Source organism: Eucyclogobius newberryi, unplaced genomic scaffold (genome assembly GCF_026437365.1).
Source record: "Eucyclogobius newberryi isolate DKJ021-1_F unplaced genomic scaffold, fEucNew1.0.hap1 SCAF_8, whole genome shotgun sequence".
NCBI classification, from domain to species: domain Eukaryota; kingdom Metazoa; phylum Chordata; class Actinopteri; order Gobiiformes; family Gobiidae; genus Eucyclogobius; species Eucyclogobius newberryi.
Window position 1 is genome coordinate 14,544,870 of NW_027316500.1, and position 12,416 is coordinate 14,557,285.

General features: G+C 41.0%; 1 protein-coding gene across 1 annotated transcript in view; it reads left to right on the forward strand.

Moving 5' to 3' along the window:
- The window catches only part of dst (dystonin), an 85,460-nt gene that overhangs the window by 63,900 nt on the left and 9,144 nt on the right, over positions 1 to 12,416 (forward strand). Inside the window, exons 64-85 of the mRNA XM_072437346.1 lie at positions 4,428 to 4,589; positions 4,692 to 4,862; positions 5,137 to 5,303; positions 5,425 to 5,584; positions 5,741 to 6,067; positions 6,233 to 6,317; positions 6,473 to 6,720; positions 6,817 to 7,023; positions 7,135 to 7,254; positions 7,327 to 7,434; positions 7,511 to 7,729; positions 7,802 to 8,005; positions 8,094 to 8,325; positions 8,403 to 8,629; positions 8,710 to 8,832; positions 8,908 to 9,009; positions 9,828 to 9,929; positions 10,118 to 10,291; positions 10,426 to 10,581; positions 10,728 to 10,925; positions 11,163 to 11,291; positions 11,750 to 11,920. Coding sequence (XP_072293447.1) covers positions 4,428 to 4,589; positions 4,692 to 4,862; positions 5,137 to 5,303; positions 5,425 to 5,584; positions 5,741 to 6,067; positions 6,233 to 6,317; positions 6,473 to 6,720; positions 6,817 to 7,023; positions 7,135 to 7,254; positions 7,327 to 7,434; positions 7,511 to 7,729; positions 7,802 to 8,005; positions 8,094 to 8,325; positions 8,403 to 8,629; positions 8,710 to 8,832; positions 8,908 to 9,009; positions 9,828 to 9,929; positions 10,118 to 10,291; positions 10,426 to 10,581; positions 10,728 to 10,925; positions 11,163 to 11,291; positions 11,750 to 11,920 — 3,792 coding nt within the window. The remainder of the gene's footprint in view (positions 1 to 4,427; positions 4,590 to 4,691; positions 4,863 to 5,136; positions 5,304 to 5,424; positions 5,585 to 5,740; positions 6,068 to 6,232; positions 6,318 to 6,472; positions 6,721 to 6,816; positions 7,024 to 7,134; positions 7,255 to 7,326; positions 7,435 to 7,510; positions 7,730 to 7,801; positions 8,006 to 8,093; positions 8,326 to 8,402; positions 8,630 to 8,709; positions 8,833 to 8,907; positions 9,010 to 9,827; positions 9,930 to 10,117; positions 10,292 to 10,425; positions 10,582 to 10,727; positions 10,926 to 11,162; positions 11,292 to 11,749; positions 11,921 to 12,416) is intronic.

The window sequence follows — 12,416 nt, forward strand, 5'->3', positions numbered from 1 at the left end:
CTTGTGCCTCCCTCTCTTTATATAGCCCTGCATACAACATAATATGTGTTTGTTTATTGCCATGCTATTTCTTTTTTCATAATAACAAAAGTAAATATACCATAGTATATTTAATACTATGCTAATCTATAGCATAGCATTCGTATAGTAGAGGCTGTAAAGTAGTGGCTAGAATTACAGATTAGCATTGCGCTCTCGATTCACTCCTTTGCCCCATACAAGGAATTCCCGTGGGACAACTGCTTGGGGGCATGTGGTGTAAACAAAGGAGCTATAGCCCAGGCCCGATGGCAGTGCGGGATAGGGCCATCAGAGCCAGGTGGTGACCAGCAGGGTGTCAATTGAGTCAGTGGATTCAGTAATGAAGTCACGCCTACAAATAGATCTACATTAACTGAGCTTTTCCTAATGGACTTTCAGCCTGTAATTTTCTGTTGATTTGGTTTTACCTTTAAATCCCTTCAGCTTACATTATTTTACAATTTAGAAGAATTTATTGTATTCTATTGCCCTACTAGATTAATTTGTTTGTTGAATAAAATACATTATTTTACTTTTTTCAGTTTTTTATTTACCTCAGATCGACCTGTAATAGACAGATGTAAAATATTCAAAATTCCTGTGTAGGCTTCAAAAAGCAGATTAACCTAGTTGGAGATATGTCATTTAAATGTGTATATCACATTACAACGTTGCACAGTGAACAGATGAGTACAGGACACAGATCATGCCCAATAGTAGGTCAAGGGATTTTGTTTTCAATTAAGGGGTGATGAGCGCAGTAGAGAGGGGTGGATTAAAATGTTGGGGTGTCTATTTTGTGTCCAGTTTGGTCTCTTTGCAGCAAAAGTACAAAAGAAGTGATTGATTCAGATTGTTGCTAAGCAACATAGTCATTGTGTTTCACCCCCACTTTCTCTTGTTGCCCATCCTGGTTGAGAGGGCATAGGTCCAACTCCCCGGGCCCCCTCCCAACCCTTTGTCCTCACAGACCAAATGGATCAGTTGTCTTTAGCAACAAAACGTTGATGACATAACAATGTAATGTCATCAACGTTTTTTTTAAAAGTATCATAAAATTACTCATTTTCCATTCTTTGCAAGGAACAGAACTTTATTGGCAGTCAGTAAGAAATAAACAGAGAGCGCACGCGTATGACCATTTTAGGTCAAGGTTTAGAAATCCACATACCTGACTTCACATATTTAGTCTTGAATTCATTAGGACGTTAAAAGCAAAAACAAAGAGTATATCATATTATTAATACAAACTATGTGTGTGAATAACCAGATTATATACTAAACAGTGTTTAATCTATAGGGCAGCCCCCGTGACTCAGCTCCTCAGGGGTTGGTGTGGACATTTTCTGTGGCTTCCCAGACATTACCTCAGTGTCAGCGCCATTCACAAGTATCTCATGTACACTGTGATTCATAGACTCTGTACAATGTAGTTAATGGAAGTCAAATTGTGTCATCGAAGCCACGCTGCTGACTCACTGCCACAGTTTCATACGACCATTAGAAAAACACTATCAAGTTACCACTGAGCTTAAGTCCTTTTTTCTCCCAATATAATACTTACTTTGGACTTACAATGGCAGTCTATATTTGGACTGGAGTAATTGTAGGATTCGGGGAGATGGTTATATGATCATTAGTCAGCTGGCTCCAGTCAAGAACAGTGACTATGATGTGTTCCAAACAAGTGCTGCTTCCAAACAAGTGCACCATCCAGGAAACCAAAATAAATTCCTCTCATGATCTCTTCTATCCGCCTTTCTTCTGTCCCGCTCGATGGACGTAAAAAGCCCCCTTCATGCACTTGGCAGAGCCGCTGGTGTTAAATTACCTGGGACCTGTGCCTCCCTCAGCATTCCACAGTAATTAACAATATCTGCTGGCTCCCCAGCACCCATCCACACGGAGGGCAAAGAGGAGACAAGAAAAATGTGTATCTATTTCAGAAAAGTGTGATGTCATCAGTGGGAGCCAATGCTGACGCCTGCAAGGGTTTTTTTTTGTGAGTAGCCGGCGTCTTGCTCCACTCCCCATTCCTTTAGTCACCTGACATAAAAAAACGATTATGTCAGGACATGGGATCAACTTTGCTTAGAAGTGAAGTCATGCAGTCCATAGAGACATAAGGGGAATTAGAAGGGGAAAAGGGTCATGTGTCCACCAATCAACATGTGCCGTAGCGGCTCTGAGCACAAATGGAGTTGTGGCAGATGTTGTCTGAATAATGAGCGGGGGCGGGGCCTAAGCTCTGCCAGGAGGGAGTCTGTCATTGCACAGGCAGCGATGGGAGAGAAAGAACAGGGTTTTTTGTTTATCCACGAGTACAAGCTCCGAGCACAACTAAGATGCAGTTTTTGAACAAGCTTTCTGGATTCATCGGTGGATGTATAACTTTGCACTGAAGATTACCTACCCTGTTTGGATTTTACAAGAATTTCAGGGATTTAAAAAGCACTTTGGATGAAGGAATATTTTCAGCCATTCAAGGAAAAGAATAAAAAGCAATTGTGCTTGGATTGTTGACTGTTTTCAGAAACTTTTGCTTACTTTCCTCCAATTCAGATTTTATACTGTGAAGCTGTTTGTTTATTATATATATATATTTCTTTAGAGATTTTTTTTCTATTATCATGTGATTATATTTTTCAGAAAAACAAAGCACTTTCTTGTATAAATTCCAATTTAATTGCTATTTTTAATAGAAGATAATTTACTGCTTAATAGTTTGTGTTGCACTATACAACAACTACCTCAGCTATTTGTGACAGAAAGTAGTGAATTGTTTTGGCATGGGTAAGCCTCTCAGCAGACCAGACTGCCTGAGAAAAAACCCTTCGTGCATAGGGAAGGGGGAGGATGAGGACTTGAACATTGATGATTGTTATGTCCCCCAGAGATCCATCTACGACACAGTGCGACTCAATGAGCAGATAGACTCTAGTTCTAAAGGCAGCCTTGCCTCCAGACACTTTACTGGCACCTTACCATACACACAACGCACCCTGGACTTCACCAATTTGTGTGGAAATGGAGTTTTGTCTGCCTCCAGTTCGTTTGAACTACGCACTAGAAAAGCCACCATGCTGGATGAGCGTGCAGCGTTTGAGGGACTTAAGCTCAATGGAAACATAATCAGAGCCTCAGATACAGTGTTGCCCAAGTCACGTTTTCAGGCAGGAGAGAAGAAGGACTTTCCTCATCATCGGCGCTCATGGAGGGCATTTGCTCCGACAAATCTGGGCGAATACATTAGCCGCAGTGGGACCCTGTGCTCTGGGAGCACTGAAAGGCCTGCGCTCATCAATGGCAGGAGGGGACAAAGTATGACCAGCTCCCTGACATCTGAGGATGACTCTGGACTCTATAGCCCCACTGTAGACAGAGACCGACACACTCAGCATCCCAACAAAAGAGTGGGTCCTGGGACAAGGAGTCTGTCTTCTTCAGAGGCAATGCACATGTCTGGAGAGCTGAAGACAGGGCGGTCTCTAAGCTCTGGACAGGAGGAATTCCTTTACTCTCCTGCACGGGACAGTGCGTCTCTGTACCACAGTCACAGTCTGGTACAAGAGGGGAGACACAATAGATTTAATTTAAAAGGAAAAGACAGGTCTTCCTCAGGTTCAGGGTCGAGAGTTCAAAGTTTAGGTTGGCGTTCAAAGAGAGACTATGAGGAGCAGTCCACTGCAGAGCTGCTGGAGGATGTGCCCAGTGCAGAGGACTGTGAGCTGGTTAGTGTGGTCGTCACTCAGCCTATGACATACGGGAACTCTGTAACATTACCCATTGAGAGCCGACAGCAAACAAACCCACAAAACTCTCAACTGGGAGCATCCAGATACAGCCTGGAGGAGTTGGAGGAGTTTCTGCAGTCTGTGGAGGCCTGTCTACCTAAATGTTTAGAGGAACTACAGCAGGCTGGAGAGCACGAGATCGAGTTCTTTTTGAATGCCATAGCTGCATGTTCGGATATAGACACAACAGTTCTCCCCAGCCCACAGGTGCTTAAAATAACCAATCTTCAACTACAGGGTTTGACTGTTTAACAGGGTCAGCAGGGGGTTCACACAATGTATAGTATTTTGATTAGTGTTTTCTTAGTATCTGATGTTTCCCTTTCTTATCTCATTACACATGAATTTACATTTTCTATATGTGTCATGAAATCAATGAGTGATGAAAATCTAGCACTGTTGCTGTAGCAATTAACAATTCAAACAAAACATTAAAACTTTTTAATTTTCAAACATCCTTAAATTTCTCCTATAAACAGGAAGCTGAAACCCATGAATTGGTCTCCCAGTCAGGCCTTTAGCTTCTTAAAGATTTATAACTTTGTAAATCTATTTTTTCTTCTTTATAATTTCATTGATTAATCTCAAGTTCTTGTTTCTGTCTGTCTTTAGGCCTTCCAAAAAGAAGACATTGACCCTTTGCAAGCACAGCTTCAAGACATCACCTCACTTGGCCAGAGTCTAGTCCAGACTGCTGCAAAAGGCACCAGCACAAAGAAGTTAGAGGAAGACTTGGATGATGTTAACACTAAGTGGAATACTTTAAATAAAAAGGTGTGGTTACGCTAAAAAAACAGACATATTTTGATTCTTGACAATTTCCTTTTTGATGTAACATGGTGAATAACACCAAAAATTTTTTATACTGCTTTTCAGATTGCTGAGCGCTCAGCCCGGCTGCATGAATCCTTGTTGCATTGTGGGAGGTTTCAGGATACACTGGAGTCTCTGCTCAGCTGGCTCACTGACACAGAGGAGCTGGTGGCCAGTCAGAAACCACCTTCTGCAGAGTTTAAAGTGGTCAAAGCACAGATACAAGAGCAGAAAGTAAGTGTCTCCATTGTTTATTTACACATTTTGTACCGACTGCTGAGCCACTTAAATCAACAATAAACTGCCATTAGCCATAATAATATATAGCCTTTATATCACCCATTCCTCTTACTTTATGTCATGTAGTTGTCAAACGTTTTGTTTGACAAAAAGCACTTCATTTAATGGAACATTTGTGAGGACTTGTTAGATTTACTGTTTTTAACAGAGAAGTAGTCCCAGGTTATAATGGCGCCCGATAACTCCTCTCTTTGTTTGTGTGCGACAGCTCTTACAGAGACTGCTAGACGACCGTAAACCAACAGTGGAGCTTATAAAGAAGGAGGGAGGGAAGATCTCTGAAACGACAGAGGCTGCGGAGGAAGAAAAGGTTGCCAAAGAGATTGAGTGCTTGGGGCAAAGGTGGGATGCACTGCTCAAGAAGGCAGAAAACAGGTTTGTTCAGTAATTATAAAAGATTACCAGTATGTAGTAAACTCACGTCGTTACTTCACATGTATACGCAGTCAATACACAAATATGTAATATTATTAATATAATACATATTTTGTTTCAGACAAAAACAGCTGGAGAGCATCCTTGTGGTCACTCAGCAGTTCCATGAGACTCTGGAGCCTCTCAGTGAGTGGCTTAATGCCACTGAAAAACACCTCTCCCACTCTGAGCCCATCGGCACTGAGACGTCCAAACTGGAGAAGCAGATTGCTCAACAAAAGGTAACAAATGCCCTCACACTTTTCTTTGGCTTTGTTTTACGCATTCATCATATTTAGTTTGTCTTTTTGGTTTACCTTTTGCATTCATCCTTTTTGTTTTATGTTTGTGTTTTGGTTATGCACCCATTTCCATGTTTTGACCCATTCCGTGGCAAGGCCTTAGAGGAGGACATCATGAAACATAGTAAAGACTTGTTTCAGGCAGTCAATCTGGGTCAGATGTTAAAAACTGTGAGCTCCGTGGATGATAAGGAGTTTGTTCAGAACAAATTGGATACAGCCCAGTCTGGTTACATAGAGCTCCAGGAGAGGTGCAGGAGGAAGGCCGAGATGCTGCAGCAGGCTCTGTCAAACGCTCAGCTGTTTGGAGAGGACGAAGTGGCACTCATGAACTGGCTCAGCGATGTGCACACCACACTGAGTGAAATCTCTGTGGCGGACTACAGGACAGACATACTTGAAAAACAGCTCCAAGACCAACGGGTACACTTCAGGCCAAACTTTATTTTGTCATGTTTGAGTTAATCCATGTTGTTAATCATATATCATTTTACTTTTAATTTACATCAAGCAAAAAGCTGTTGAATGATGATGTATCATTTCATATGATTGTTTACTACCGGTAATTATTTTCTTTTTCATGTGCAGATGTTACAAAGTGATATTGATCTGAGAAAGAAGAACGTGGACCAAGCCATTTTTAATGGGATGGAGCTTCTGAAACAAACAACAGGCACGTCTTTCAGACTGTTATACTGTATAAAACCAGACACAAGACTCCAGGGAACTGTGTCGACTGTAAAAAACTGGTTATACATAGGACATTGATGTAGTCCATGTTTTCCCAACTGGTGGTCAATAATGTGTCTCCGATCTCTTATTCCTTAGGTGATGATGTGGTTGTAATTCAAGGCAAACTGGATGGAATTAAAACAAAGTATGCTGAGATCAACACCATGAGTGACAGTGTGTTGAAGACATTAGAAAAGGTTTTAGGTCTTTCGACGCAACTGCACCAGACTCACGAATCTCTGAGTAACTGGCTTGAAAATGTTGAATCCGAGATTAATACATTTGCTGCTCATGATACACCAGGGTTCAGCGATCAAGTCACTGATATTCAGAACAGGAAAAAGGTTTGTTTTATGAAATATTAAATGTTATAGTATTAAGAATATAAATATGCAAACATGTATTTGGTGCTTTAAAAGTAATACTAATAATCTGTGCAGGAGTTGTTAAAAGAAACCCAGAACAACAAACTTGTGGTAGACAAACTGAATGAGTTGAGTAGCTCGCTCCTGGATATGATCCCCTGGCACACACGGGAAAGTCTGGATAAACTGATCACTGAAGACAATGATCGCTACAGAAGTGTATGTGATGACATCAGCCAACAAGTCAAACAGATCAATGCAGATATACTCAAATCCCAGCAGGTACAGGAAATAGTCATGTTTTTTCTAGTCATACTCACAATGCCTCATAGAAATTGTGTTTATTGTAATACTATTTCCTATTTATACATATATAATGTTCTCTACATCTAGTTTGAACAGTCGGCTGATACCGAGCTCGCCTGGCTGACTGAAGCAGAGGCGAAGTTACTCAGTGTAGATGAAATCAAACTGATGCACGACCAAACCACCGCACAGCTCCAGGCCCAGAAGGTTATAATCCTTTACACAGTGTAAGTAAACACTAGCTTTTATTTTGTCTGACTCACTTGACTGGTTTTTCAGACGTTCTCTATGGACATAATGAGACACAAAGATGCTGTGGATGACATTGTAAGAACAGGAAAGGCTGTGATGAACAACAAAACCCCAGAGGGAAAAGAGGCAATAATGGTACCGTATCAGAAATAAAACGGGTTAGATTCTTCTGAAAAAAGAAACAAAAGGTAACATGAAGGTTTGTACACAGGCCAAGACACAAGCCCTCCTGGAGAAGTACGGTGTTGTTAGTCAGCTGAACTCCGAGAGGTGTTTACAGCTGGAGAGAGCCCAGTCTTTGGCCACACAGTTTTGGGAAACGTATGAAGAAATGTGGCCATGGCTTCAGGAGACCCTAAAGGCCTTCAGTCAGCTTGCACCACCCGCTATTGAGTATGAAACACTTAAACAACAGCAGGAGGAGCTCAGGGTAAGAACTAAACATGCCTACAAAACCATTTATTCATAGTAAATCATAAACATTGAATATTTCCTTATTTAGCAAATGCGGGAGTTGATTTCTGAACACAAGCCACACATTGACAAGATGAATAAGACCGGTCCCCAGATGCTTGAGCTGAGCCCAGAAGAGGGAGTCCCCATCCGAGAAAAGTACATCACTTCAGACCAACTCTACACTCAACTCAAGGCTGACGTCAAGCAAAGAGCAGCAACTTTAGACAACGCCATCACCAAATCAACACAGGTGACGATCAAGAACTCAACACGGAGTCTACAAGTCCGACTTAGTTAAAACATGCCATCCATTTTAAAAATATTTCTATTTTATCTAGTTCCATGACAAGATTGACCCCATGCTGGAATCTTTGGGGAGAATTGCTGAACGTCTTCGTCAGCCTCCGTCCATCTCAGTGGAACTGGACAAGATTAAAGAGCAGATTGCAGAAAACAAGTCTGTGTCAGTGGATCTGGAGAAGCTTCAGCCTTCATATGAGATGCTGAAGCTAAGAGGCGAGGAGATGGTGGCACGATCTGAAGGGGCAGACACATTTTCATCAGCTAAAGGTCAGCTATATGCTGTGAAAATGACTTTAATTGTCAGTATTTTTGTTATTGATATTTAATATGATTTGTACCACAAGTTGTGCAAGACAAACTAGACAAGATGGTGTTCCTATGGAGTGAAATCCAAGCTCTGGTGGAGGAGCGAGAGGGGAAGCTCCTGGATGTGATGGACTTGGCGGACAGGTTTTGGTGCGATCACTGCGCCCTCATTGTGACCATCAAAGACAGTCAGGACCTGCTGAGGGAGCTAGAGGAGCCTGGAGTGGACCCTTCTGTGGTCAAGCAGCAGCAGGAGTTTGTGGAGGTAATTATTATGCCAAAAGGATCAATTCAAACCTGATGAAACACAGGCAGGACAATGTGTATTTGTGCTTTGTATTTTAGGGCTTTAAAGAAGAGATTGATGGGCTCCAGGAGGAACTTGATGCTGTTCAAAACCAAGGAGCTGAGCTGATGCTTGCCTGTGGAGAGCCCGATAAGCCTGTTATAAAGAAAAGTCTTGACGAGGTAATTGTTTCCTTATTATGAGAAAGCATCTTGCGATTTATATATTTGAGTTAATATTTTTGATTGTGAATTTAGGCGGCATCAGCTTGGGAAAGCCTACATAAAAGCTGGAAGGAGAGAGGTGACAGACTTGAAGAGGCAATGCAGGCCGCTGTGCAGTTTCAGGACGGGCTACAGGTATAAATAACCTTTCAAGTCTAGAAGGAAGGATAAAACTCAAAATACAAAATACATTAATGTTACAACTATTTGAATTTATTCACTCTTATCTTTTAAAGATAACACTGTTCCAATTGAGATGGTAAAGACAGACTAAAGCAGCCTCTTTAGATATATTAGAAACAGCTGGTTTAGCGCTATAAATACATCTTAATTGAGCTAATTAGCTCCATCTGTGTTATTCATTCAGCCTGAGACAACCGCCATTTTACAGTGAAAAAGTAATTAAAAAATCTAAAGATGTATAGACTTCTTCACTTTCAGGTGGTGACTCAGGCAGTTTGATACAAAGTCAAAGGTTTGACCGTGTTAGCTGATAGCACCACCTAAAGCCAAACGATAGAGTTACTGTTGTGTGTAATGTGTCAGCAATGGTGGTTTGGCAAACAAAATATTTGTTTTACCTTATTTTATTAGTAAATGTTTAATTTATGCATGCCTTATTTGACTCTATAGACGATGGCTATTATTACTTTATTATTCAGTGTTTTATGTTGCACCGTAATGCCAAGACAAGTTCCTATGTTTGCGAACTGTGTTCAATGACGATGGCAATAATGGCCTTTTCTGATTCTGATAATAAAAAGTGAAACCCTAGGGACAAACATTGAACAATTTGAATTCTCAAATAGAACAAATGTCACCAGAGACATTATAAATGGTGATAATCTGTTCACATGAGTGCTTCTTCCCCGAGGATGACTGGAAAAGTGAAACCTGATTCTTTGAGAAAACCTGTTTTGTCCTGAACAATGGTTTCCCTGCTCTGCACACAGGGTATGTTTGACTGGGTCGATATTTTGGAAAGCAAACTGGATTCAATGTCACCTGTAGGCACCGACCTGGAAACTGTCAAGCAGCAGATCGCTGAGCTCAAGGTAGCAATCTATAAAATACCTACAGAGCTTTTGTTATGTCCATGTTCAAAACTAAAGGTTTGCAGTAAATTACCTTTATCTACTTGTTCTTATTTATTTTATTAAATTAGTTCTGCTGTTTAGATTCATTACATACTGCTTTGTTGTACTTCATGTTTACTGACTGTGTGTGCTTTTCTTTGTGCCAGGAGTTCAAAGGCGAGTCCTACCAGTTGCAGATAGAGATGGAGCGCCTGAATCACCAGGCAGGGCTGCTGCTTAAAAAGGCCACAGAAGAGGCTGACCGATGTGCCATCCAGGAGCCTATGTCTGAGCTCAAGATGCTCTGGGACAACCTGGATGAGAAGATCATCAGTCGACAAGTACGATAAAGAATGACTTGAAACCCTCAGGCATTGACAAAGATTTATACAGGGCTTTGAAACTGAGGCATGTTAAATGCCACATGATGTCAAGTGCTTTTCAATAATAATGCTTTAATCTGTGATTGATCTAGCACAAACTTGAGGCAGGCCTGCTGGCTCTCGGCCAGTTCCAACATGCTCTGGATGAACTGTTGGCCTGGATGAGCCATACAGAGGAGCTCCTCAATGAACAGAGGAAGACTGGAGGAGACCCTAAAGCTATGGAGATAGAGCTCGCCAAACATCATGTAGGTCTCGTTCTACAAGCTAATTTATAAATGTAAATTGAGCATCAGTATATCATTCAGTAAAAAAGTAAAGTGAAAAAGAAGAGTAAAAAAGAAGTGTTCAATGCATCTTGAATGAATACAATGTTCTTGTAATCTTTTTACAGGTTCTTCAAATCGATGTTTTAGCTCATCAAACAACTGTCGAGACCGTGAACAAAGCCGGCAATGACTTGGTGGCATCTAGCGCTGGAGAAGAAGCCTCAAGTCTGCAGAGTAAGCTTGAGAACTTGAACCTTAGGTGGAAAGCCATCCTCGAGAAGGCCAAGCAGAGAAAACAGCAACTAGAAAGTGCTCTGCTTCAGGTATGTAATTAATGGCGTTTGCTTGATGCATTGATGTTGCTGGTAAAAGTTATAATGTACTTCTCAATAGAGACATCGGAATTTTTATTTAGCAATTTATACATTTATTCCATTTTGAATAGCTTTGAAAGATAAATGAATGTATTGAATATAATGACTTGGACATCTTTCTGCCTGAGCACAACAATGCATGTGGGTGACACATTTTGTCCTGACTCAGGTTGTATTGTGTTGCAGGCTCAAGGTTTCCATGGAGAGATAGAAGATATGCAGCAGTGGCTCAAAGACACCGAGCGTCAGCTGTCGGCATCAAAGGCAGTGGGAGGCTTACCAGACACGGCCCGGGAGCAGCTTAACGCCCATCTGGTATGTGTTTAACAATATAAAAGGCTGCATGCAGATGGCGGCCTTGTAAGTAAACTATGTCTTTTCTGTGTTCAGTCCGAAGTGTGAAAATCAAATGACTAAATACACAATGTCTATCAATCATGGATAAAAAACAAAAGCCGGCCAAGTTTTTAGCATTACAAAGTTTAATAAATGTAGAAATGTCTTCACTTTAGGGGTTTATTGTTTCCCAATCACTTTCTCTGCGAGTAATTCCTCGAAACACTGTTCTGTATAATCTTACATCCATACGATGTTGAAAGTTATTACACATTTTATGAACCATAACAAGACTATAACAACATTCTCAGTTTTACTTCTTCTTTGATCTAAATTTCCAAGATATCTCATGCAGACTTCAGATACAGCACTAAGTGACTGTGTCTAAATCCCAACTATTTAAATCAACTTGATCCTTAACGTATGTTTTCATGCAGGAACTTTGCTCTGCCTTTGAGGCAAAGGAAGAGCTGTACAAGGAGCTCATCAGCAAGGGTCAACAGCTCCTGTCCGTGATGCCCGAGGGCCCAGACAGCAACACGGAGCAAGACCTCGCCAATCTCACTGAGAAATGGGAAACTGTGAAAGCCAAGATTGCTGACAGAAAGGTAAGAATGTGATTTATAGTATTGGGACGAGAGTTTGAGAGAGATAGGATGCTGATATGATTAGCTACTGTGAACGGTCATTATTTCTGTGTCTGCTGCTTCTGTCCTAACGCTCATATTCTTCTGGGAGGCACAGGATGTGGTTAGGGAAAAGCATGTGTGTTGTCTGAGTCACTGTCAAACCACTGTTTTTCCATTTGCTTAGCCACCAATAACGTGGCTTTGGGATACAACAGTATTTATACTATAGTAAATTGCATATAATAACCCAAACCCAATATACTGACTTATATAATTACATATTTTAGCCAGCTAGCTAGGTGCTTATAGCTCCAAATATGGCCTTGATTTTAACTTTGGTTCTGTTTCAAAGTATTTAGTATCTTGGCTCAGTATCTGTTGGCCTACATGGTGACATTTAAACATAATACAAATACATTGTTGTGAGCACTGATAAAACTCTTTATTCCAAATAGAATCCACACCCCTTGTACTA